Source organism: Suricata suricatta, chromosome 7 (assembly GCF_006229205.1).
Source record: "Suricata suricatta isolate VVHF042 chromosome 7, meerkat_22Aug2017_6uvM2_HiC, whole genome shotgun sequence".
In the NCBI taxonomy this organism is placed as follows: domain Eukaryota; kingdom Metazoa; phylum Chordata; class Mammalia; order Carnivora; family Herpestidae; genus Suricata; species Suricata suricatta.
Window position 1 is genome coordinate 138616542 of NC_043706.1, and position 27546 is coordinate 138644087.

The 27546-nt window shown below is 48.9% G+C and overlaps 1 protein-coding gene across 1 annotated transcript in view; it reads right to left on the minus strand.

Annotated features, from left to right (window-relative positions):
* Positions 1-234: 234 nt before the first annotated feature.
* Positions 235-27546, minus strand: part of PRKN (parkin RBR E3 ubiquitin protein ligase) — a gene marked incomplete at its 5' end in the record, with an annotated part of 1091762 nt that continues 1064450 nt past the window's right edge. Inside the window, 2 exons of the mRNA XM_029943267.1 lie at positions 235-362; positions 2073-2190. Of these exons, the coding sequence (XP_029799127.1) occupies positions 235-362; positions 2073-2190 (246 nt within the window). The remainder of the gene's footprint in view (positions 363-2072; positions 2191-27546) is intronic.

The following is a 27546-nucleotide window of genomic DNA, read 5'->3' on the forward strand; positions in this document are numbered from 1 at the left end:
CCAGGAGGCCCCTGACTTGGTGCCGGGGACTGGGCCTGAGCTGGGCCCATCCCTGCTGCTCTGGGATGCGCTCGGGCTCTCGCCCTTGCAAGAATGAAGACCTAAGGGGCGTAACTGGGGGCCCATCTCCAGCCTGCCGGGTTTCACACCACAGCGAGCCAGCTGTCCATGGCCTTCAAGCAGGTGCAGCTATTGCTAATGAGGAGAGTGTGGGTGGTTCGTTTTACATCTCATTTAGCCGTGCTGCTGCCGCACCTCGCACACGCAGATGTGTCCCACGCTTCCACGGGCTCCTGGCCTGGGCCCTGCTGGCTTTATGCCGGCCGCGCCTCCAGGACGGATGGCGGCGGGTATCCCGCTGGCTGTCGTGAGGTATCAGACTTACCATGAACAGGGTGGCCCAAAGCCCAGCTCTGAATATGTAAATTCCGCAGAGCAGGGCCGGGTTGTACAATGATGGCCGCCATGCGGTCACCGGAGGAGGGGACATTCAGGGGGAGAGAAAACTGCAGCCACAAGCATGGATACAGCGTCATGGAGCTGAGTGGGCCTCCCTCTGTGTCCTACAGCATATTACCATGGCCACTCGTCCGTTAGGATGGGAGCAGGAAGAACAGTCCCTTCATCTGCCAGCTGTCCCAAGGGTCCCCACAGCCCCGGTGGCCTCTAGCATTTATGAGGAGGCGTGGACGGGACTGCGTGTGTAAGGAAGGCAGACCAGCCCCTCTCGGGAGCTGATGTCTTAGGTTTGGAGCATCGTTGGGAGCGGACCCTATGCTCTAAGCCTGTTGATTCCCACAACCCAGGGCAGAACTGTGGGCTCCTACAGGACTGGCTGTGGTTAATGTCGGTGAATCCCCACATCGCCACTTCACATGCTTAAAATTTAGAGAGCAGTTGGTAAGAAGCCAAAGGAAGAGCTCTACTGAGAAACATTCACGCGGACGATGTCTTAACGAAGGAGGCAAGTGTCATAGTAACATAAGGCACGAAACGTCCCACGGCAGCGACGGAGACATCAAAGCCCAGGTGTGTGCTGGGCTCAGAGGTACACAGGTGGAGTGATGAGGACGAAAAGGGTATCATGGCCAAAAAATTTGGGAACCTGTCCATTAAACAAAATTCAACAGATTGCTTTACAGAAGGAAGTGTGGATTGCTAATGTATGTTGGGAGCGGGGGTCATAAGAGTACCTTCCTCATGTGGCTCCCGGGAGGGTAAATGATCTGACCGTTGTGGGGAACCCGGAACAAGCATCGAATCAATGCTCAAAGCAAGTTTACTGTTTGTGCCCTTGGTATTACCCAAGAGGGGCTCTAGTAGGAGTGACCTGGAGACTGTGTTTGGCATGGTGACTGTCGCCCTCTCCCTGCTGAGTGTCTCTAGACCCCAGAATACTATGGGGGCAACACTGAGAAATATTGGACTAGGAAGTTATATATATAGTAAAACCTTGGTTTGTGAGCATAATCCATTCTGAATACATGCTTGTAATCCAAAGCGCTTGTATATCAAAGCCAAGTTCAAAAACCATTGGGTCAGTGGGGATCATGTGACATTTGGCAGCACGTACAACTCGTATTGCCAGACATCACTCATCTCTTGAGTTAAACTTTATTAAGTTTCTCAGAAATGTTTGCTTGTCTCAGGGAATTCTTGAGAACAAATCACTCGCAATCCAGGGCTTTACTATATATATAGTGTCTATATACACCAGATACAAAGTGTCGAATATTCATCATAACGATAGAGGCAATCAGTGTTACGGAGTGCTTTCTCTACGCCAGGCACGTGACTGGGTATGTGCCCTACCTGACGTCTCCTGCTTCTCCTACTGGAGGCCACCTGCTGTTTTCATCCCAATGTGACAGAGGGGGACCTCACGCTTAGGCAGTACGAGCTGTGGCGTGGGACTGCTGAGACATTTGCACTCTGGCCAACGGTTCCAAATTCCCTGAGTGCGGAACTACTCAGTTGCACCTCCTCCTAGAGTTTCTGACTGTTAGAACCCCGCAGCCCATGCTCTCCGCGAAGCTCACCAAACCCCCACTTTCTCTGTAGCCCAGACTCACCATTTTTCTCAACTGGCACGTGGCAGCGGGGACAGGGCTTGGTGGTTTTCTGGATTGTTTCTTTCGAGGCCTCTTCCCACCGAGCCTGCTCCGCGGCCTTCTCGTCAACTCTGTAGGCCTGCGAATAAGACAAAAGGAGTTGCAATTCAGACGTCCACGTCAGGGTTGAGGTTCTTTGAAACACGGGTACAGGAATTCTTAGAGACAGAAGTGCCTTCAGGCAAGACGCACAAACATAAACTCACTTGGCAAGTGGTGGACAAGGTTTGACGTGCACGGATTATGTTTCTGTTGGTTTGTCCCCTTTGGTTATAGGTTAAGAAAGAAAATACGGCTTGATTGTATAGTGTGAGAGCCTCTCTTTTGCTGTTTTGATAATTGTAATAAATAGCACCTGTCAGGTGTCCAACATGCAGGATAAGCGTCCTGCGGACACTTCGTTAGAGGCTGTGTCAGGAGAGCGCACTCATTTTTATTTTACATCGAGGATTAGGGGGTTAAACAGTTGCCCAAAGCTGGTGAGTCGGACGTTTCAATGTTCTCCATCTTGTTATCTTTCATTTTTGCCCCTGGAAAATGGGGAACTCCAAATGTCAGGAGCCAGAGAAGGAAACAACGTTGATAGGATTGGGAATGTCTAGAGGGTTGGGAACAGCCCAGGGTGAAGTGTCTGGGCTCAGGGGCCAGCTGCCTGGCTCCAGTCCTGGTCCAGCCAGGCGAGTGACTCTGAGACACCCCTTTGCCTCTCTGAAAGGTCTCATCTCTTAGATGGAGATAAAAAATGCCTAGTGCATTGGGAGTATCAAGCATTTAGATTCTTTTGAAGGCTTGGGACAATTTTTGACACATGTTGTTAAGTGATACTCTGAATAATCTTGGGATCGATCCCATGGTGAGCTCTCAGAAATGTTTGCAAATATTCTTTCTGTTAGAGGACAGGATTTTCCCCAACCCTCAGTCCAGGAGGAGGAGGGGCTTGTGCCCCGACTACACATACTCATTCCACTCCCGTCAAATCACTCAGACACCACAATCTTTTACGCTTACTTCAATATTGAATGAACGTGCAGAAAAAGAATTGGTACATTTTTTAAAATAAATGTTTACTTATTTATTTTGAGAGAGAAAGAGAGAGAGAGAGTGAGCAGGGGAGGGGCAGAGAAAGAGGGAGACAGAGAATCCCAAGCAGGCTCCATGCTGGCAGCATAGAGCCCAACTTGGGGTTCGATCTCATGAACCATGAGACCATGACCTGAGCCGAAACGAAGAGTTGAACGCTTAACCGACTGAGTCACCCAGGTGCCCCACAGATTGGTTCATTTTTGGATTTGGTACAAGAAAGTTGTGGTTTTGGCCTATATCTGAATATATTTCAACATGTTAATCCAAATAGAATCTCTCCATTTTGGCTTCTAGAGCATTAAAAAAACTTTTTTTGTGAGCATGCAGTCATTTGATTAACTTGTAATAATTATCTTAATATATTCCCAGAGCTACTTTTACATTAAGAAACTACTAAAATTAACTACTTACTAACTTTAAATATAAATGAGGTAAGAGATCGAATACCATAACATACACTCAGACTCTGATATCACTCTAGTAATAATGATAATACTCGGCAAATTCATAGCATTATTTTTTTACACTTTGACTCCCAGTATCTCAGTTGCTCCTCATAATAACCTAGAGGAAACGGTGCGGTTTGTAATAAGTTAACAAACTCATTTTACAAATGAGGCGTCTGAGTAATGAAGGTCAAGGCCAAGTTCATGATGCTTACATGTATGAAGGAGCATCAGTGCCTCTCAAATGCACACATTTGGGAAACTTGAAAGATGGGAACTCAACCCAGAGGCGCTCACACACAGGCCCCCAGCACCAACAGGCTCAGCAGCTTTCTAGGCAGTGAGCATGAAGGCAAGAGTGAGTGAGTAGTCGTCCTCTGGTGCCCAGTGCGGTGAGGCACTTAGGTCTCAGATGCAATTCCTGGTGAGTAGAACCCTCCCCCACCCCTGTTTGAATCCAACGTTCAGCAATTCCCGGTCACATTCTAAATGTTAACAGTTTTTGGCTTTAATAAAGACACCAAGAGTAAAGGCCACAAAACCAAAACTAAACAAGTAGGACTCTATTAAACTGAAAAGCTTCTGCACAGCGAAGGAAACGTTCAGTGGAATGAAATGGGAGGAAATATTTGCAAATCAGATATCTGATAATATTTGATAAATACCTGAAATCATACATCTGAAAGTATATGCAAATCATGTATCTCATAAGAGGTTAATATCCAAACCATATAGAGAACTGCTATAATTCAATAGCAATAAAACCAAGCAATCGATAAAAAAAAATGGGCAGAGGCTCTGAACAGGCAGTTTTACAAAGAAGGCACAAGTAAGAAGGTGCTCCACATCATTAATTGCCGGGAAAATGCAAATCAAAGCCATGGTGAGCTATTACCTTACACTTGGTAGAATGGCTATTAGAAAAAGGTGAGAGATAAGTGTTGGTGGGGATGTGCAGAAAAGGGAGCCTGGGCACCGTCGGTGGGGATGTAACCATGTAACCGGTGCAGCGTCCTGGGAGACAGGGCGCGCCGTTTGTGAACACACAGATGCAGCCTGAGGGCCTCATGCTGGGTGAGATAAGTCAGAGAGAAAGACAAATACTATATCACTTGCATGTGGAACGTAAACTTGAACTCACGGCTACAGAGAATGCACTGCGCTTGCTCAGCAGCACATATGCAGAGAACGGACTGCCGGTGGCCAGGGGCGGGGTCCGGGAGTGAAATAAGTAAAGGGGTCAAAAGGTGCAAACTTTCAGTTATAAAATAAATGAATCCTGGGGATGTGATGTCCACCATGATGCCTATCGTAACAATATTGTCTTATATATTTGCTAAGAGAGCAGATTTTTAAAAGCTCTAATGAGAAAAGAATTGTATCTATGTATAGTGATGGATGTTAGCTAAACTTGTGGTAATCATTTCTCTCTCTCTCTCTCTATATATATATATCAAATCATTACATTGTGCACCTAAAACTAATATCATGTTATATGTCAATTATATCTCAAAAAAAAAAAAAGAATGGTGTCTCATAAGGTAAATTGTAAGGAAGCAGGTCTGAAACTGACTCCAAGAGACAATAGAAGGGCACAGGTTGCCCCAAGGCAGAAGGGACCACCCTTGTAACACCCAATCAGGAAAGGCCAGTTAATACCTTTAACATTTCTAAGGGCAGGCCTAAAGATGGAGGCTAAGACTAGTCGCGCCCTAGGTGAGGGTCCTGGGCCCACTCTGTGATTGGTTAGTACTCTAAATGTTGTGATTGGGTCCTGCCAAAAGTAACACATACTCTAGGCAATGTGAATGGTTAAACCTGCTGTCAATAATATTGTATAATAATGATTGGATCACTGTATTTCCCGTAACTCCCCCTTCCCAAACTCATAAAAGCCCTGCCCCACCTTTGTTCGGGGCTCACTCCATGTGGATTCAGTGTGTGGTTGAAGTCTGTGAGCCTGAGTTTAGGTTGGCCGGGCCTAAATTCGTAATAAAGCCCTTTGCTTTTGCATGCGTGATTCAGCCTCCCCGGCGGTCTCTGGTTTTGGGGGGGCGATATGAAAATCTGGACATAACAAAATAACTATGTTTGCTTTTTAATGTTCGTTGCAGTCTAGTTACCAGACATGTTAGTTTCAGGTGTCCACTGTGGTGATTCGAGAAGTCCGCACATCACCAGGTGCACATCGTGACATACATAAGTCATGTTCTACCTAAATCACAGCATTTAGTGGTTTTTATTGTAATGAGAATGTATGTTTCCGTTATTGCCAATAGAAAGAATTTGTCCAGGGCCAAGATCACGTTGGTATCCTCCTCCTGTGCCCAGGATCTGGCCTCGGTATGTTTTAGCAGAGTAATGAAGGAATGGTATTAACATGACAGTCATCCGGGGATAAGGCCCCAAGAACCAGGTGGGGCCCTTCTAGTCCTTGCAGTGAAGGGAATTTCTGTTAATTAGCCATCCCATTCACAATGGAAGCTTCCTTTATAATTCAGAGGGTGTCACGTGATTTGCCGACACTTTGTCAGAAGAAAACAGGGTAAGTTCAGGGCTGAGACTGAGGACTTCCCTGGACAGTTTAGGCCAGAGACGCAGGGCGGTGAAGCTGCGCTTAGCGAGGGCTGTTGCAGGGTCTAGGAAGTAGGTTTATCCTAAGTACCAGCTTCCCACCAGCGCAGATTCACATGTGGGCCGGTCCTCAGCGATGCGTAGTGACTACATCCCGCAAGCATGGGCTCCGAGAGTCTCTCTTTAAGGTCCGAGAGCTTGTAAGTCTGAACCGAGGCTTTAACATTATTTCCTGGGGCCTTGGGATCAGAGGAATATATAATCCTCCTTATTAAAAACTAATTTCAAGATTCTGCTTTGCAGCAATATGGCACACTGTATAATAAATGCGATTTTTCTCAGGTCGATACGCCTGAAAATGATGGATGAAATAGGGAAGAGAAATCTTTGCTTAAAGCATGGCTGATCTGGTTGGAAAGTACAGGAAATCCCTGGTGGCTGGAATAAGAAAGAGAAATTTTTTGTTTTTTATTTTTTTTGAGAAACAGAGAAAGTGCGAGCCCGGGAGGGTCAGAGAGAGAGGGAGATACAGAATCTGAAGACAGGCTCCAGGCTCTGAGCTAGCTGTCAGCACAGAGCCCGACGCGGGGCTCGAACCCACGAACTGTGAGATCATGACCTGAGCCAAAGCCGGACACTTAACCGACTGAGCCACCCAGGTGCCTCAGAGAGAGAAATTTAATAAAAAATGGGGGGGGGGGGCGGGCGCCTGGGTGGCTCAGTCAGTTAAGCGTCCAATTTCGGCTCAGGTCAGTGAGTTTGAGCCCCGTGTTGGGCTCTGTGCTGACAGCTTGGAGCCTGGAGCCTGCTTTGGTTCTGGTGTCTCCCTCTCTCTCCGCACTTCCCCTGCTCATACTCTGTCTCTCTGTCTCTCTCAAAAATAAATAAACATTAAAAAATTAAAAAATAAAAGAAAGAAACAATCCTCCTGGGCAAGGAAGGGAGGAATCTGGGGTTTCTATGGGGCTATGTTCCTTTTTCAGGGCCCAGAGCCGAGGCCTTTACAGGCTCCGGAAGTACAGACTGCACAAAACCTGGGCAGAGTAGGGTGGAAGGTGGAATCGGATGTTCCCATTACACACACACAACCTGGACTCCGGAGGGGTCACATCCTCAGCTCATGAGCCAGAGGGGGAAAAAAATCTTCCCAGAAGAGAGAACTGGTAAAGAATTAATAAAGCTACATGCAGGTCTCGGCGTTATGGTGGGCGCGGCAGGTTTCTCTGTGAATTCCTAGCCAGCAAGCCTCATACCCAACGTTTTGTGAAAAGAACGCACCCTTCCTGATTAGCGGTGAAGAGGACCCCAGCCGAGAGGCTAATCTGAAATCCCCGGATGCTCTGGCAGCAGGCCCGGGGCGGGGCTAAAGCCATTCCAGGGAGTAATGCGCTTTATTTATTTATTTAAACATTTTTTTAATGTTTATTTAATTTTTAGAGAGAGAGAAAGAGACAGAGAATGAGTGGGGGAGGGGGAGAGAGAGAGAGAGAGAGAGAGAGAGAGAGAGAGAGAGAGAGAGAGAGAGAGAGAGAAAGGGAGACACAGAATCTGAAGCAGGCTCCAGGCTCTGAGCTGTCAGCATAGAGTCCAACGCAGGGCTTGAATTCACCGATTGAGAGATTATGACCTGAACCAAAGTCGGACACTTAACCAACTGAGCCACCCAGGAGCCCCTAGATTAATGCACCTTAAAAAGCCAAACTTCAAAAAAAGCATCACAGAAATAAAATTCCAAAAAGCCTGAGATCACACACAAAAAGTTGCCAACTACAGGAGAAAACAAGCAAGGTATCATGAGTGAAAGTGAAAAAATATAAAACTTAAGGACATGAGCAGCCAAGGTTGTGAACATGGAACTATCAGATACGGAACACAAGACACATTTGATCTGCTCAAACACATAAAATATAGCAAGTGTGGTAAAGGCATCAGAGACTATCATAATTAACCAGGCACGTTTGGAAAAGAAACATACTTCTTTGTTTCGTGCATTTTTTTTCTGAACACAAAGACACTAATGGTTAAAATGAAAAACTCATTTGACGAATTACATGGGGAATTAGATACAATTGTGGGATAATTTGTGAACTGGAAGCTGAAGCTGAGGAAATAACACAGACTTCAGATCAGAGAGCAATCAGTACAAAATATGAAAAGTGGAGTAGAGTGCGGACAGAGCAAAAAGAACACTTTTCTAGAGTTCTAGACAGAGACAGGAGGCCACGGTGTTTGCACACAGAGTGGCAAAGAAAACATTACCTACAAAGAAGTTATAGCTCTTCCGATGGCTAGCTTCTTAAGCCCTGGGTGCCGGCAGACAGCCGTAGAATGTTCTCAAGTACTGAGAGACTGTCAGCCCACCTAGATTTCCTTCAGGCAAAATTAATTTGCAAAGTGAACATTAATAAAAACACTTTTAGACATAAGATACAGAGGATTTCTTCTCATCAACAGACCTTCACTAAAGGAACAGCTACATAGGATAAAGTCCAAAGGAAGAACTGAGTCACAAGAAGGGACTATGAGCAAAGCAAATGGAAATGTGTGAGTAAATCAAAGCAATTACTGACTATACAAACCTATCTGGATCGTGTTCCATTTCTTGGTTTAAAAATATCAAGGCAGCACTAAAATGCTGGACAAGAACTGCATCTAAGTAAAAGATTTAAGTGGCTCTACAGTGTTAATATGATTTAGGCTGAGGGTCATTGACTATGTAACAGATATACGTTTACATTTCTAATGAAATCATTAAAAGAAAAGAGAGAGAGCACTTTGCTTTTATGTTTTTTTTTTTTTTTTTTTTTTTTTTTTATGAGAGACGGAGAGAGACAGCACGAGCAGGGGAGGGTCAAAGAGAGAGGGAGACACAGAATCTGAAGCAGGCCCCAGGCTCCGGGCTGGCTGTCAGCACAGAGCCTGACGCGGAGCTAGAACCCACGAACCGCGAGACCATGACCTGAGCTGAAGCCGGAAGCCGGACGCTCAACGGACTGAGCCGCCCAGGCGCCCCAGCACTTTGCTTTTAAACAAGAAAAAAAAAGAATTAATGGAAACAGTAAACACACGAAAAGTCAAAGAGAAGGCAGGAAATGGAAGTATTGAAATATAGAAAGATACAGAAAGTATAAAAATAAAGTGGCAGAAAGGACTGAAAATACATCAGCACCCACAGTGGTGTGCAGTGGACTGGAGTCTAGAGAAAGGATTGGTAATCAGTGGCCTATGGGCCAAATCTGGTTTGCCACTGTGCTGTAAATAAAGTTTTATTGAAATAGTCGTGTTCATTCATTTACATATTGCCTAGGGCTATTGCAGGATCCAGAGCAGCTTCCTGGCTGGCTGGGACCTGGGCCTCATTCTCAGCTTCTAGAAGCGCCTGCATCCCCAGGCTCCTGGCTCCCTCTGTCAACAGTAGCAGTGGTGGGTGGAGTCCTTCCCATGCTCGGCTCTCCTGCCTCTTCCGCTGCCCCGGGTCTCTGACTTCATCGGGGGAAGGTTTCCCTCTTTGGACCCAGTGATTATCTAGGAGTAACTCCTTAATCACGTTTGCCAAGTCCCTTCTGCCATGGCACCATGTATCTGGGGGCCAGGGAGCAGGGAGTGGGCATTTACCCATCAAGGACCATTCCTTGACCTACATGCTTGCCCCTGGTCTCGAGTGGGCTTCTCAACTTCCCTTTGTCGTGCCCTGGCTCCCTGTGGCAGTCTTCAGACTTCTCAGAATGTTCTAAGATAAAATTCAAAGGATGCCAACTATCTTGAAAGATGGTTATTAAATAATAAAGTAATAATTTTTGACATAATGCTGTATGGTTTTTGTCGTGAATACATTAGTTAGCAGGATCCCGGAGTTGATGTAAAATTACCATTATTAAGGCGCCTGGGTGGCTCCGTCGGTTAAGCCTCCGACTTCGGCTCAGGTCAGATCTCACGTTCGTGGGTTCGAGCCCCGTGTCAGGCTCTGTGCTGACAGCTCAGAGCCTGGAGCCTGTTTCCGGTTCTGTCTCCTTCTCTCTCTGCCCCTCCCCCTCCCATGCTGTGTCTCTCTCTGTATCAAAAATATATAAAGCATTAAAAAAAATTTAAAAAAAGATAAAGAACAGTATCATTATAAAAAAATAAATAAAATTACCATTATTTTGAAATCGTGATGAGTGTATGGTATTTTGGGATATCTGTAACAACTGTAACACGACATGAAAACAGAAGTAACTCCTACTGGATGAGTCACAGACCTAGGAAGACTGTATCTTATGGCCAATGTTTACACTTGAAGGAAATGTTACATTTTAGTAAAGAGTTAATGAAAACACAATGCGATTTTTCTGATCCAAGTTCATGTATTCCTGAATTCCATTCTAGAACCTCCTTCACCCCAGGTGAAGAGTCCACGCTCCAGGAGACAGGTGATTACAAGAATGCCTATGAGCATCTTGACTGTAATAATTTCTGCTCAAAACGCCAGTTTTCTCTGTCTTCTTTTCCAATCCCCAGGGCATGTGGGACCAGAACGGGCTGAGGGTGAGCGGAAGCCCACCATGTACGTACCAGGATCGAGCCAGCACCCCCGCCCAAGGTCCTCCAGAGAGGGTGCTGCGAACTCACACCTGGAGTAACCAAATGCTTCTTGCGTAACCATTAGCACGTGAGCCTGCCCTGCTTTGGACCTGGCAGCCCACCTGGGACGCCTCGGTGGGGTGGGGGCTGCTAAGGAGGTTTGATTCATGGCAGGAGAGGGACAAGGAAAATACTAGAGCAGCGATTTGTTTTCATCTACAGGGTTTTGCTTTGCCATCCTTTTCTTTACAGACTCTGGGCTTTGAAGAATTTTGTGTATGGAAGAAAGCACACCTCTTCCTTATTTGAAATGCAGGTACAGGGGCGCCTGGGAGGCTCGGGCAGCTAAGCTTCCGACATCAGCTCTGGTCATGATCTCATGGTTTGTGTGTTCGAGCCCCACGTCAGGCTCTGTGCTGACAGCTCAGAGCCTGGAGGCTGCTTTGAATCCTGTCTCCCTCTCTCTCTGCCCCTCCCCCAGTTACACTCTGTGTCTCTCAAAAATAAATAAGAACATTAAAAACCGCATGTACAGTTTCTGCAGTATTAGAAATACTGAAAATTTGATCACTTATTCTAGGGAGCAGTTAGGATCTGGAGCCTTAGGTTGGCACGTCCTCGGCTAAGCACGGACTGCTGCACAGGGACTTTCCCAGGATGCCAAAGGGGAGAAGTGCCCTGGGCAGACCGTGGGCCGGATGTGGCACCGACAACGGGGTGGGGGTGGGCACAGTATCGGTACAGTGACCATATGGCCTCATTGCCTTGTGTGTCACACGTCACTTTATTCTGATGTTCTGACACCTGGGGCCTCACTGACACCAGAGAGACCACCCCTCCCAGGGCTGGCTAATTCCTCCGAACAGCTGGACCGACTGACGGAACCACTAAGGCATTTGGCAGCAAGGTCGCCGGAAACATTCCATCTCGGAATGTGCAAACCCAGGGGGTAAGGCATGCAGACAGTGACGTGCCCCCAGGGAGAGCAGGAGGAGCAGGGCCAGAGAACACAGCGTCTCTTGGAATATGGAACCCGGAGGCTTCTGGAAGGGTGGAGAGGCTCAGTGAAGCTGAGTATCCACGCAGGTGCTTGCTCAAGAGATGGGCAGCATTCTTTAGACAGAGGGAATGGCAAGACTCATGGTTTCATCATGAGTGAACAGGGCCGGCAAGGCAGCACCTGTTCCGGAAGATTCCATGTGTCACGTGAAAACTAGCGAGAGTCAGAGGAGCCTGCAGGGTGAGGGGACACAGACAGTATTTGACAGGTGAAGAAACACAGGAAGTTGTAGGCGTTTTGAAAAAGGTCTTAAGCAGCGGGTTGTTTTTATAGAATGAGATGTGCCACTAATTGAGAGCCTACTATGCGGGAAATGGCCTATTCCAGTCGCCTTTAATCCTTGTAAGAACCCCACGCATAAAATAGTGCAAATGCTATCCTTACTTTGCAGACCAAGAAAATGAGCCGGGAGAGGTCATACTGCCTCCCCAGGGATGTGGATGGAAACATAGGCCCAAGCCTGTTTGCTTCCTGAGGCTGCGCGTTCCCTCCACAGGCCGGTCACTGCGGAGCCAGTGCGGAACCACGGTAGGATCTGGGGGGAGGACGGCTCTAGGACCGAAGCACGAGGTGGCACGGGGGCAAGCTGTCACTGCCGCCGGCAGTCAGACCTTGCACTGGAGTGTGGACACTTATCAGATTGAGGGGTGAGGCGTGGGGAGAAGACGGGATATAGGGGACGATGCGCTGCGGGCGCACAGCGTGTCCGGTGGCGGGCCGGCCGGCCGACAGAGAGGCCCAGGTGGCAGCTGGAGGCGTGGGAAGAACCCCGGGGCCCCAAGGTGGGGGCAGAGATCTCAGTGCCGGCTCTGCAGAGAGATGCCCGAAGCCACGTGGGTGCCTGAGGCGCACACGTGAGACAAGGTGTCAGACACCACGTCTGATGGTCTGAGCCAAGAGGAGGAAGACTGGGCAGGAGGAATGACCCAGCACCTTAGCAGCGAGGCAAAATGGTGATCGCGTGAAATGTTTCTTAGTTTGTGCTAGAATTTCTGATACCCCTGCCGGACAGTGTCTTGGGAGAGGTGATTCCGACTTCCTACCACCAACCAGGGCACAGGTGCTTGATAGCCCTGAAAAATTAGCAGTTACCTCGTAGAAAATTGCGAAGGTGGGATTTTTAATTTTTTCTGTTTTTCTTTTGCGGGGGGTAGGTTTGGTGGCAGATGTTACCTCCCCCCTTTTCCCCATCCCCAGGGCATTAGCTAGCTTTGTGTGTAACTTAGAAACATCCTTTCCCGATAAAGGGCACGGCATTCCGTCCTCAGATGCTCATGGAGGCTGCTCCCTTGGCCTTTTGCTGGTGAGCAGGTGCAGGGGGAGGGGAAGCCGGCTGCTCTGGGATCTTGGAGCCAGGAGGGGATGGGTTTGGAGAAGAAACGGTGACAAAGTTTCTGTCACATCAGGAAGGGTGCTCTCTGTGTCAGGATCTTTTATTTTTTTTAAATGTTTATTTATATTCGTGAGAGAGAAAGAGAGAGAGAGGAAGTCAGAGAGATAGAATTCAAAGCGGGCTCCAGGCTCTGAGCTGTCAGCACAGAGCCTAACGTGGGGCTTGAACTCACAGCTGTTGGATCATGACTTGAGCTGAAGTCGGATGCCCAACCAACTGAGCTACCCAGGCGCCCAGACGGTGATCTTTAAGTCAGCAATCGAAGCCTCTCTGAAAGGCAGGTTTTGTGATCCACTGTTTCTGCTGAAGAAAAACCCAAAACCCTGCAGTGCAGAGAGACGACAAGATGTGTCCGAGGTCACGCCGTCTGGGAGCAGCAGACTGGAACATAAGCCCTGAGCACTCCGACCTCATACCCTCGTGCTCTTGCGACTGCAGTTTGCTCCTTTCACTAGATGTCACATCCGACGAGAGGACCAGGGGCTGGAGGCCGTGACGCGTCATGGAGGGAGCACTTCCACTTCTTCTACTTGCAGCCAGCAGGCAAGGGGGACAATCCTTGGCTCCCCCGCTACGGGCACGGGGCCCCCTGCTTTCCTGTTTCCTTCAGCACTGCTGCCTGTTCCGCTCTTGGCCATCACTGCCATCTGTCTGGCTCTCCCTTCCACGTGGCCTGTTGAAATGGTTCTCAGAAGGGACATTGGTGAGGCCCCAACTGCCAAAGCCAATGCCTTCTCTTTGTCCGTATTATGTCGGAGCATCGCACGGCGCCTTGCACTCCGGGGCTTCCTTCCTCCTGCGCAGAACAGAGCTGCCACGAAGGCCCTTAGGAAAGCCCACGTTATTCTTCTGGCTTCATGGCTTCACCCATTGGATCCATAGGGAGGGAGGGCAGCCAGAGACCCACATCGCTGCTACAGCTCTCACCGACCCAGGAAACCAAGAAATAGTCCTGGAGCATCCTTCACGTGGTGCACCTGTGCCCAGCAGCAGTCTGTGTTAGACTGTGACCACCACTTCCCGGGGAAAGGGCTATTGTCAAGTCCTTTCTGCTGGCCTGAGCATGTCTTGGCTTAGCAGCCTTGAGGAGTATCCTTTTTTTAAAGTTTATTTATTTATTTTGGGGGAAGAGGGGCAGAGAAAGAGAGAGAGGCAGAGAGAGTCCCAAGCAGGCTCCATGCTGCCAGGGCAGAGCCAGATGCAGGGCTCCACCTCACCAACAGGGAGATCATGCCCGGAGCTGCAGTGTCTTGATGCTGCTGTTCAAGTCCATCCGGAGCGACTGCAAGCGCGGCCAGCTGCCTGCTGCTGCAGGACCCCAGGGGGGTTAAAAAAATACAGATTCTCCCAGAGCTCTTGCTGAGGTTTGGATTCAGCAGGGCTGGATTTGAATCTTTAAGAACACTGAGGGGGGCTGTGACGTGCAGGGAGGCTTGGGGCCCTCTCCCTTGGGTAGTCGGGTCAGCTTTTCCTCTGTGACAACTTCAGTTATGGAGCTACAAAGCAGTGCCTGGTGTTGCCGGGAGGTAGAGGTTTTGTTGTGATTCAGGGTCATTGTTCTCCCTGCCATTCACTGTGTAACAATTAGGCTAATTGCATGGGCCTCTGTGCCTGCTTATTGTTTACCCATCATGAGAAGGACTGGCGCGCGTGTGTGCGTGTGTGTGTGTGAGCACGCGTGCACAACAGGGGTGGGAGCAGGATGGGAGAAGTCTGTCTTCTTACATATTAGATGGCTAAAGGCAGCAATCTCCTGCATTTTTCTACGTGTCTTCCACATTGCAGTAGCGAGGTAAAATGTTGGCCGGAGAGCGGATCTATGGCTCCAATGGGGACCACAGTTTTTATTCGTACAGTGACAAGTTTTGAGCGAACATTTAGAGGTGCCTGTCTCAGCAGCGGTTCAGAGTGGGGCTCTGACGTCATCCGGCCGGAGTTCTGTCCAACCTTCATTCTTTACTTGTTTTGTAACTGGACAGGGTCCAAACTCGGTCTCTGGGCCTCCATCAGGGTGAGGAACGGGGTACATGCCTCACAGGGCTGGTGGGGGCCAGTAAGATAAGTGGGCAAAGGACTTGGTACAAAGCCTGACACCCCTGGATGCTGACTTCCTGCTTCCGATGGTCACGATCATTATTGTTTTGTCATTGTCAGTCACCTTCAATACCATCATCACCTTCACCACCTTCATCACCTTCACCACCTTCATCATCATCCTCACCTTCATCACCACCTTCGTCACCAACTTCATCATCGCCACCTTCACCACTGTCATCACCACCATCATCATCACCACCTCCACCACCTTCACCACTGTCATCACCATCATCATCATCACCACCATCATCTCTGGCTGATGAAGGCAGGAATATCAGACTATGGGAGTGTGTATAGGCTGACGAAGGCCTGGATTGGCCTTTGAAAAATAAAGGTAAGTCGGAGGGTCCTTAGAGGGGTTTTAAAATCTGTGTCTAGGGGCTGCTGCTAATCTACACACAAGTGAGAATAACTTGGGAGACTGTTCACGCGCATGTTCTCTTTTCTGCTTCAGGAAACTTATTTGTGACACCTGTTTCACCAACACTTGGAAAAGTAAATCCTGACCCTAAAAGCCAAGACCAAATCTATTTTCCTGAAAGGATTAGATTGCCATTAAGCGCAGAAAACGTAGTTGGTTTAATTCAGATTGAATGTTTTTAGGTGAATGCCAGCTTCGAAGTGTCATCACCGTTCTCATCAAAATCGAATGCCCAGATAACGCCGCCTGCAACATCGCTACACAACTCCCACCAACTCCCAGGGTCCCCGCTAAGCTCCTCCTTGACGGCCACTTCTTGTGAGCGGTCCGCCCCCTGCTGGTGAGTCAGAATACTGCATTACCTTTCAGGCGTAAAGATGTCAACAAAATTTTGTTTTTGTTCTCACATTTTAAAAACCCTTACTGTCTCTTTTGGGGGAAGACATATATGGATTATTACTAACAATACACAATTTCAAATTAGAAATAACTATGTTGGAAGTGATTTTTATCAATTTATGATATATCTGCAGATATAGATGTAGATTAGACATACACATATATTTGGAAAGAACTCATTGGAGAGCCAGTATGCAATAGAGCGTCTGGTCGAAGGCTGTATAGGCTACTAGGCTACACTCTCTTCAGTAAGTTCCAAACTTCACAGGCCTCACTTTCAAATGAAATTTTGAAGAATATTTTTTTAATGTTTATTTTTGAAAGAGAGAGAGAGATAGAGAGAGAATGAGTGGGGGAGGAGCAGAGAGAAAAGGAGACAGAATCTGAAGCAGGCTACAGGCTCTGAGCTATCAGCCCAGAGCCCGATGTGGGGCTCAAACCCACGAACCTCAAGATCATGGCCTGAGCCGAAGTTGGACGGTCTCTTAAGACCCTCAACTGATTTGACGAGGCCCACCTACATTATGGGCATCTCTTTTACTCGAAGAAATAAACAAACACCTAGAAACGTAGTGTTGACCAAATCCAAAAATACCTCCAGGGCAGCAAGTAGACCAGTGTCCCAGCCAACAGTTGGGGCCCCTGCCCAGCTAAGGGTCACGGGAAGTAAGCGTGCCAGCCCGTCATGGCTGCAGCTCCTTTTCAAGACCAGATCCGTTTGACACCAAAGCCATTTTGCCTTGCCTGGAATTCCCCGTAGAATAGGACCAGGCAGACGGGTGGCAAAGTGGTTCTTGCTGAGGGAAAGGAAATGAAGACAGTCGGCAGGAGGGACTGAAACGTGGGGGCCTCCGTGCCTGCATGCGGCAACTGCTCCATCGGAGCGGAGGTGATGGGACGGGGCGGAGGGACCGGTTTCCCCACAAGTGCCCCACTAGCCTCGGGCGATGCCAACTCCTCTCTCTCCCCTCGTTTCTAATCCACCAACGGGCGAAGGATTTACGGGAGCCGGGAGTCATCTCTGCCCGGCACACCTGCACTTCTCTCAGAGACGCTGCTCCTGCGGGAACCGTCCTCTGGTCCTCCCGGCCCCGGGGCCCGTGGAGAAAGTGGCAAATAGTCCTCGGTTCCCTGCGTCATTTCCAGGTGGCCCCGGGTTCTTGCAAAAAATCGGTTCCCTTAGGGGTTTGGCGCCATCTGGTGGAGTAGAGGAGCTCTGCAGCTGCTTCCCTCTTCCTGCCGGGGAGCAAGTCCTCGCGGGCTCCGGCTCCCTGGGCGTGTTCTTCGGGGCGGGGGGGGGGGGGGGGGGGGGGGGGGGGGGGGGGGGGGGGGGGGGGGGGGGGGGGGGGGGGGGGGGGGGGGGGTGTGTGTGGGAGACGGCGTGTGGGGAGTGGAGGTGGTGTGTGGTGTATGGGGAGCGCATATGGGGGTGTGTGTATGTGGGCGTGCAGGGTGTGTATGTCAGGAGTCTTGATGCATGTGTGGTGCGTATAGGGGCTGGGGGTGGCGTGTGTGTGGGGTGGGGGTGTGTGTGGTCTATGTGTGTGGGGTGTGTGGTGAGTAGTGGGGTGTGTGAACGTGTGACTTTCTGTCTGTTATACAGGGTATAGACTTGTACATGAGGGTGAAGAGTTTTCCTTGGCCTTTTTCCAGCACGCTGGCAGGCTTCCCCCCCCCCCCCCCCCCCCCCCGGCCCGGTCCAGAACCCTAGAGGCCGCCCAGTTAGGTGAGCCCAGTCCACGTTCCAGAGCCAGGCTGCGGAGAACGGGGACTCTGGGCAGGAGGCTGGCTGGGGCTGGGCACAGAGCTCAGGTAGCCTGGCAGACTGTGTCCCCCAGTGCAGACACCGGGCTGGAAGGGACTCACAGGGGCTGCGGCGGCTTCTGGAGAAGGGAGGGAGGCCCCATGGGGGAGGCTGAGCCCCAAGAGTCTGACGGTCCGGAGGGTCCCTGGAGAGACAGGGACATGGTCTGTGTGGTTAAGGGTCTGCCTCCCGGCCTGTGTCAACATGTGTGGGTGTGTGCATGCATGCGTGTGTACGTTTTTGCATGCATGCATGTGCATGTGTGTGTGTGCAGATGTGTGTGGATGTGCACACGTGTGGATGCATGCATGTGCGTGTGTGCATGTGCAGGTGTGTGTGGATGCACGCACGTGTGGATGGATGCATGTGTGGGTATGTGTGTGCATGTGTGGGTGTGTGTATATGCATGCGTGTGTGCGTGCATGCGTGTCCCGGTGTGTGTGCATATGGGGGTGTGCGTGGATGTGCGTGAGCACACATGCATGTGCGGGCATGTGCATGCATGTGTGCGTGCGTGCGTGCCTAGTCAGGTGTGCGCATGCATGTGTGGGTGTGTGCGTGCATGCGTGTGTACGGTTTTACATGCATGCGTGTGTGTGTGAGGTGTGTGTGGATGTGCACACGTGTGGATGCATGCATGTGTGGGTATGTGTGTGCATGCATGTGAGCGTGCATGCGTGTCCTGGTGTGTGCACATGTGGGGGCGTGCGTGCATGCGTGTGTGCACACATGCATGTGCGGGTATGTGCATTCATGTGTGGGTGTGTGCATGCATGTGCGTGTGTGCATGTGCAGGTGTGTGTGCATGTGCAGGTGTATGCGCATGTGCATACGTGTGGATGCATGCATGTGCAAGTATGTGTGTGCATGTGCAGGTGTGTGCGTGCATGCGTGTGCATGCATGCTTGTTCAGGTGTGTGTGTGCGTGCATGCATGCACAGGTGTGTGCATGCATGTGCATGTGCGGGTTCATGCGTTTGCCCTCTGGTGTTATCAGGTGTAATGACTGATATTTTTAGCATTCAGCCTTAAAAATACCCAAAGCCCAAGTCTGACCATTTTGTAGTACTTTACAACTTATAAAATGAATCACATACATTCTCATTTCATTATTTATGGCTCAGTAGAGCTTGCTGGCCCCATGTGGCAGTGAGAAAAAAATGCTGTTAGAATTTGAGTGACTTGCCTGGAAATGGAGAAAATCGCCGGTTCTTTAGTGTACCAGCGCCGCTCCCCCAGAGCCCACCTTTCATGTGCTGAGCGCCGGGAGGTGGGCTTCCGAGGGCCTGGGGGGGGGGCTCGCCCCCCCTCCCCCCCATGAGTGACGCTCTGGGACGCACCTGCACTGACCGTAGATGCGTCCTGCCATTTGCCTCTGGGAGACCAGGAGGCTGCCTGTCCAGACCCTAGGGCTTCAGGGAGGTGGTGACGAATCAAGCTGCTTTTCCTAAACCAACACATGATTCTGAACTACACTCCTAAATAACCGGAACCTGCACTCTGGAAGAATCAATCTCGCCCGGCTCCCAGTTTGGGGGCGGCACTTGTGCGGACGTAGCAAAGGGCCCGAGAGAGAGCGGCGATGAGATACAGAGGCAGATATATCTAGGACTCCGGGATCTCCGGAGTCTCCTGGTCTCATTCTCCACCACAGGGAGGCGGCCCTCCCTGCCCCTGGCTGTGAACCCTAGGGGGCTGGGGTAGGGGTCCCAACTGGGGGCGACCGACCGGAAACTATTAATCATGTGCCTTCATCCTTGGGTCTCGCCTTCGCATCCCCTCTAGGGCGTTCTATGCATCCGTTTCTCGGGGGGCTGATCACCTGTGCTCAGACGTCCAGAGTGAGGGGTCTCCCCCTGCACACTCTGCGTCGCTCCAGTGTTTCCTCCTCCAGGGAAGGGCACCACCATCCACCAAGTTGAAATCCAGGCATTGGCCAGAACTTCCGCTTCTCCCATTGCCAAGGTCCACGGACCCTACCTCCAACACCCCCTCTCCTTTTTCCTCCTGAGGTGCTGCTCCTGACAGCGCTCCCAAGACCCTCCTGGGTGCCAGTCTCAGGGGCTGTTTCCCTGGGAACGTGACCTATGTCAACTGGTACTAGGAGTGGTGCTAGGACACAAATTCTAAAGTGGGGGAGGGGTGGAGGCAAAGACCCACCAGATGGTGGCCACAGAGGAGGCCATTACTGGCGGCAGGAGGAGGTCCAGAGCCGTGCAGGGCTGCGCAGAGGGCCAGGCTGCCGTCCAAGCAGCCTCTGACCACAGACCCATGGTTTGCGAGGTGCCTGTGGCCGGAAAAGATGTCACACGGAGTTTACTGTAATCACAGCGAAGCACAGTGACGGTATCTAGGACCGAGAGTACTGCACCATTTGGAAGAAAGCTCCTGGCCAGCTCCTGACCTGTAGGGCTGCAGCGTCTAACCAGCAATCCTATGCTAGCAAATGGCCAAGTTCAGTAGGTGTGGCTTTAGTATGTTTTCATATAAACTAGGGGCTTGGACCACTGGGGATGAAAGGGGTGTGAAAGCCTGGCCCTCTGGGAGGCAGAGCAAGTCTGAAGGACCACCCCAGCCCACGGCTCCCTAGAGGACGGTGCCGGCTGCACAAGCGTTCAATCCCCTCGACCCAGCCGTGCTCCCTTTCCTCGGGGAGTGCCCCTCACATCTGTGTTCACACCTCCGCTCTCCCCGCCTCCTTCCTGAAAACAGTCACCGTTCCCTGCCGCTTCTCCTACCGCGGCTGGCAATCTTACAAAACAGTAATCTGACAAAGTCCTTGTTAGAACCCTTACACACCTTCTCAGCGCCCTCAGTTCCAAATTCCTTAACATGACTCCCAGGATCCTCTATTTGCCATGCTTTGCCTACTTCTCCAGCTTGGCCTGTTGCTACTGCCGCTGACACTTACTGCCCCTGTCACACTGACCTTCCCGCACCTCTCTGAACATGCCGGTCCCTTTCATCTCTAGAGCCTTGCATATCTTGGCCCTTGGCCTAAAGCATCCTTAAGTCCCGTCCTTGTCTGGACATTTCTTCCTGTGACCAATTCCTTGAACGTCTCAGAAGACTAGATGTCATAGCATCCTCGACTTCCCTGATTTTGCCTCTCAGCATACAATATTTTAATTGTTAGTTTTTCTTTTTTTTTTTAATGTTTTATTTATTATTGAGACAGAGAGAAACAGAGCACGAGTGGGGGAGGGTCAGAAAGAGAGGGAGACACAGAATCCGAAGCAGCTCCAGGTTCTGAGCCATCAGCACAGAGCCCGATGCGGGGCTCGAACCCACAAATGGTGAGATTGTGATCTGAGCTGAAGTCGGCCGCTTAACTGACTGAGCCACCCAGGAGCCCCTGTTTGTTAGTTTTTCTGTGTCACTAGAATATAAACTGCATAAGATTGCGGGGGGGTACTCTGTTTTGTTTAACGCTCTATCCAAAGTACCTGTAGCCTTAATGGTACAGAATAGATGTTTTGTAAGTATTTACTGGACATTCCTTTTTTCCCTCAATTTTATTGATTATAAGACAGTAAGACAGCCAAAATAAAATTCCAAGTACGTAACTGGTGTAACACAAAGGTTGGAGACAAAATTCTACCTGTAGATAGATGTGTTTCTAGATGTGTTTCATTTGTATGAAATTAGCTCTCCATACTTAAAAATAAGGATATTTAACAAAAACACATGGATTTCAAACTACTGAAAAATAAAATAAATCAATTTGGAAAATCTGGTAATGTTGGTCCCCCGTTTCTACTTGGCCAAGTTGGCTGGAGCTACGTGCTTCCAAATTTGCACAGAGCCCCACCCCCACCCCTGACCCAGGCTAAGTGCAATTGTGTTTGCAGGCAGTTGTTTTAATGGGATTTTCTCTTGCTGTATTTGTTTTAAAGGAAAGTTAGAAGAAAAGTAAAATGTATCTTCATCCTTATCAACACATGGGAAAATCCATGCATCTAATCCTACCACTTTGCTCATGTACATTACTAGTCTGGGCCCTGTTAGCAGGTGAGTGACACCCTGGGGTAGTATTTCATAAGCCAACAGTAACCTACACACATCCCCTTTTCAACCTGCAGCAGGACACCAGTTAGAATTATTGATTGTCAACTCTATGACCTTGGGTGTCTCTCTCTCCCTGTACCTTGCCTATAATCTAAGTCTATGGCATAATGTTGCGAAAAGGCTTAAAATGAGATCGTGTATTTAAAAGTGCTTTGTAGGGGCATCTGGGTACATCAGTTGGTTGAGCGTCTGACTTTGGCTCGGGTCATGATCTCACAGGTCATGGGTTTGAGCCCTGTGTTGGGCTCTGTGCTAACCGCTCAGAGCCTGGAGCCTGCTTCAGATTCTGTGTCTCCCTCTCTCTCTCTGCCCGTCCTCTGCTCATGTTCTGTTTCTCTCTCTCTCAAAAATAAATAAATGTTAAAACTTTTTAAATAAAAAAAGGCCTTTATTATGTTGAAGTCCAGTCTGTCTATACACAGTTCATTGAGAAATTTTAATCAGGAATGGATATTAAATTTTGTCAAATGCTTTTTCTGCATCTATTGAGATGATCCGATGATATTTGCCCTTTATTGTTAATGTGATGTAACATATTGAGTGACCTGTGGATGTTGAACCATACTTGCATTCCTGGAATAAATCCCACTTGACCATGGTTTAGGATCCTTTTATTACATTGTGGAATTGAATTTGCTAATATTTTGTTAAAGATTTAGGGATCTATGTTCATCAGGGATATTGGCCTATAATTTTCTTTTCTTGTAATGTCCTTGTCTGGATTTGGTATTATGGTAATGCTGACCTTGTAAAATGAATTTGGAAGTATTTCCTTTCTATGCTTGAGAAGTGTTTGAGAAGAACTGGTGTGAATTCTTCAAATGTTTGTTAGAAGTCACCACTGAAGCCGTTTGATCTTGGACTCTGTTGGGAGGTTTCTGATTACGGATTCCATCTTCTTACTGGTAATTGGTTTGTTCAGATTTTCTATTTCTTCATGATTCAATCTTGGTAGGTTGTATGTTTGTTTTTCCTCCATCTCTTCTAGACTGTCCAATTTGTTGTTGTTTAGTACATTTTGGACTTCTTGGATCTGGATGTCTGTTTCTTTCCCCAGGTTAGGGAGGTTTTCAGCCGTTATTTCTTTCTCTCTTATTTCTCCTCCTTGGACCCCTATCATCTGGATACATGTCTTCTTGAGAGTGTGCCGTAAGTCCTTTATACCATCTTTATCTTTAAAATTCTTTTTTTTCCACTGTCCTGAGTGGATGCGTTCCCCGGCCTGTCTTTGAGCTCACTGACTTTCTTCCCCTTCATCTAGTCTGCTGTGGAAGCCGTCTGGTGTATTATTCAGATCGGTTATTGCATTTTTCAGCTCTGTGACTTCTGTTTGGTACTTTCTTACATTCCCGTCTCTCTGTTGGAATTCGCATTTTGTTCATGCTTTGCTTTCCTGACCTTCGTGAGCATCTTCATGACTGTTATTTTGAAATCTCTAGCAGATAAATCACTTATCTTTGTTTCACTAAGGTTTGTGCCTGGAGCTTTATCTTGTTCTTTTGCTTGGAACATGTTCCTCCATTTATTTTCCTTGACTCTCTGTCTTGGTTTCTGTGTGTTAGACAAAGCAGCCGCCTCTCCCAGTCTTACAGAGGTCCCATGAGCCTCACCAATTAACTCGGTCCAAACCCCTAGCTGTTTCTCAGACTTTTGTGATTGTCCAAGCCTCCTTCCTTGTTCTTAGTGGCTTCCGGTAGTTGAGGTTGTGTTGAGACCGGTCAGGATTCCCAAGGGGAGGATTCCATTCAGCACGCAGATGCAGGCTGATTAGAAGTGGGACCCTCAGGCAGCAAATGGGAGAGTAGTAGTTGATCCCTTCCAGGGAGAAGCCGGGAGAGGGCTGTATTTGCCTGCTCCCTCTACACGGAGCCCAGGTATACAACCACAGAGAGGTGGAGCTTCTCCTGCACCTGTGACAAACTAGTTCTTTGTTTGCTACAGTCTTGTAGGGATTGTGAAAGCAAACCCCCTTGGCTATGAAAGCCAGGTGATGAATCTAAATGCTCATCTTTCAGGTGTAAGCTGTAAACACTGGGGTGCCGGATGTACGTACAAGCGCCTTCCAGAGAGCTACTGGCAACTTGGTTCTATTCCTGGAGTGGGCTGAAGGGAGAGGGTGGGAGAGGTATCTGCCGGCTTCCCCTGTCTCTGGGGGAGATGCGGCCAGCCCTGAGACGCCTGCTGAAACAGAAGCCTGGCTCTTGGGTGGCAGCTTTTAAAGTATTCCCATAAACTCCTTTCAGGAAAGATGGGAGATAGTGTTTTTTGCCTGATTCCTTTGTGCCGGGCTCTGGCGGGGAGAGCCAGCTAAGAACTGCTTCTTTACTACAGTCCTGTGGGACTCCTGAATGGAAGTCTCTTTGGCTATCAGAACTAGGGATCAGAGACCCATCCCTTGGGCCATGAAAGTTGGGGTGCAGATGTGCGCAGAAGTTCTTTCCAGGAGGACCCAGGCACCCTGTGGTGGATGCGAGGGGGAGAGGTGTCCTCTTGCTTCCCTGCTCTTTGGGGGGGGCGTGCAGCCGACTGCTGTACTTGCTAAACCAGAAGCCTGGTCCAGAGGCAGCAGCGTTCAAAGTGCGCAGGCGAACCTCCTTTGTGGAAAGACTGGAAGATGTGTGGTTTTACCTCCTTCTGTGTGGAGTCCTGTGCGGATAGACGTGGTGTCTGGTGTGCGCCCCTGTAGGAATTCTTTCTGTGTTTGCTATAGTCTTGTGGGTTTCATTGTTACCAGCCTTGTTGGCTGCAAAGCTAGGTGCTTGGCACCCAGTCTTAGCAGTCGGGGTGCTCGATGTGGGGTCAAAACCCTTCGCCTCTCTGGGAGAAGCTGGGGGTTGGGGGAGGGGCTTGTCCTGACTGCTCAGTGCCAGGAGTGGGCTTATGGCAAGAGGGTGTCTCAGCCTGTCCTACACATTTTGATGTGGGTATTTTCTCACCCATCTGATATGCAGGAGTCACTTGGCTAGTTTTTAGATCTCTTTCAGAGGGCATTGCTCCAGACTTGGTGCATCTAGCGGGGCTGGGAGCTCTGGATCCCCAACATTACCATCTTGGAGGACTTTTCTCCACTCGTTCTGGCAGAGTGCTTGCCCACCTTCATGGTGAGAAGGGAGGGATGGGGATGAAGGAAGGAGCTGCCATTCTCTCAACACTCACTTAATGAGGGCCTACTTTATCCCAGGCATCCTAGGCACTGGAGCTCATAAAACAGGTATTGACCTTGCACTAACAATGCTCATAATTTTAGTGAGGAGCAGTGAAACAATATAACAGTGTGATGAATGTATACAGAAGTACGTCCAGTTGCCTGAAGGTTCAAGGGGGTTGTAAGGTGGGCAGATGGCTTCCTGCAGGAGGTGACGTGTGGTCTGGGTCCTGAGGGGTGAGTAGGAGCTTGGCAGGTCGGGACGGGCACACTCCCTTGAGACACTGCGGACTTATTGCTCAGAGAGAGCAGTCACTGTCCCCAAGCCAGTTTGGTCTGGTGACACCACTGAAAATGATTTTCTTTGTGTCTTTGGATAATGCCATTAAAAATCTAGAAGTCTCAGTTTGCCTTCCTGTTGAATAGGGAGAGTAACATCTGCTACAGAGAACCACTAGGGGGAAGGAATCAATTTCTGTGGTTTGCAAGAGCAAGTGTTTACTTATTAGTAAAAGCCTCCAGAGGGAATTTGTGGAAGGAGACAGAGCATGGGGAAGAGAGGAGTCAGGCAAGAACAAGGGAAGGCAAATGGGACTGGACTCTCATTAGCTTGTGATGGATTGATCTTCTGTCACTGATTTCCCAAATGCCCAGCAGTTTCAACCTAAAGCATGTTCAATATTTTAAAACCAATTTAAAACCAATTTTTGAGTTTGCTTTAAAAAATTATTGCATTAATCAAAAAGTGCATTAAATTTCGGGTCAAGCAGCCCAACAGATGGAAAAAGCCTGACTGGGCCCCAGGAGACATGGGCTTGCCTGGCTGGGTAACGTAACATCAAAGTCCAGAAACTGCTCAGCCTTCATGAAAGAACAGTGGCCAGTGGCCAGAAAGACTGAAAGGAAATACCGTACAAGTGAATTGAATTGGAAGGAAATGTGAAGAGGGTTAATGAGAGTATTTTGTTGGTATAAACAGACTGTAGACACGAAGCTGCATCCGAAGCCTTCAGTCCCAAGAAGGGAGCCGCAATTAGATTTTGGTGGTTGGATGTCTAACATGTCCTCTTTCAAAGATATGAAATCTGTGGAGTTGCAGAGGTCATCCACCTGGATATCACTTCTATTTGAGAGAAACACAAAGAATAGAAAACAACTGGCCCTATTAGAATAAAAGTCCTTTCTCTTACTGAATGGAGTTGGGTCTTTCAGGTTGATGAAATAGTTCATTTGCTTCATCCCTTCCCATGTCCAGGATTGAAATCCATGTCCTGGACTGAAATCAAGAGGCTTTGGAGACGTGGTAAATCAGGTCACAGAGAATACACTGGTTATTCTGCATCTTTCCCCTCCTCTCTGCTGCACCTGGAAGGCTGACTCCCACAGGCTGTGTCCCTTGGACCCCTCGAGGCTGGCTTTCAGCTGGGTGTGGCCAATGGCAGATATTAGCAAGAGATCAGAGGGTGGGAGAGAACAGTGGAGATGTCCTGTTTTCATTCCCTTCCTGCTTGGGGCCCACCTCTGTCCATGTTGGACCCTCTGGGATTATACCTCCTGTCAAGAGGCCCCACTTCCATGGCTCCAGCTCACAGGGCTGTTCCCTGTGTGACGCCATTTCCTCTTCTTGTCCCTTCAGGCCTTGGGGGGTCATGTCTTCTCACTGTTGCTGCCCTCTGAGGCCCTCCGCATTGCTTGGGTTCTTGAGACCCTTCCCCACCACTGTAGGTCGTCCGTGATCTTTCAGTGAAAATCTCTTCATGTGCCCATCTGAGTTGAATTCTCTTTCCTGTGGGTCCTGAGTAAATGAGAGACGTATGGAAAAAGGGCAGCAAACCCCCAAGAAGTTGCCTTCTGTTCTCAGGCAATGGTGGATAGACAGCCTCTTCCAGTTGGTTGGTCAATTTGCTTTGTTTTCAAATGAGAGGACTATGAGGTTGGTCTAGGAGGTTGGGCTGGGCAGGGAGGAGCCTCGTTTCAGGGAGGTCTTATTGCAGGGCCACCTCTCCATGGAGTCTTTCTTGGATCTCTCTCTCCTGAATTAATGATTCTTCTTCTGAATTCCTATCACACAGATTGTTGGTTGTGCCAACAATCTCACCACTGTGGGAGCAGGTACTTTATCTCCAGAGCATAGCACAAAGCCTAATGGATTACAGTCATTTAATGCATATTCATTAAATAAATGAAAGAATGTATTTTCTTTTTAGATGCCACAATCACTCAACAAGTATCTGTTAAATATCTGTGCACCAGATAAGATTTTTTCCTCTGTATCTTTGTCCATGCAGTGTTTTTGCTGGAATGCTCTTTATCATCCTTCTCCCACTGTCCTTCTGACAAACTCTGAGCCACCTTCCATGACTTTTCTGGGGAAGTGTTATACAA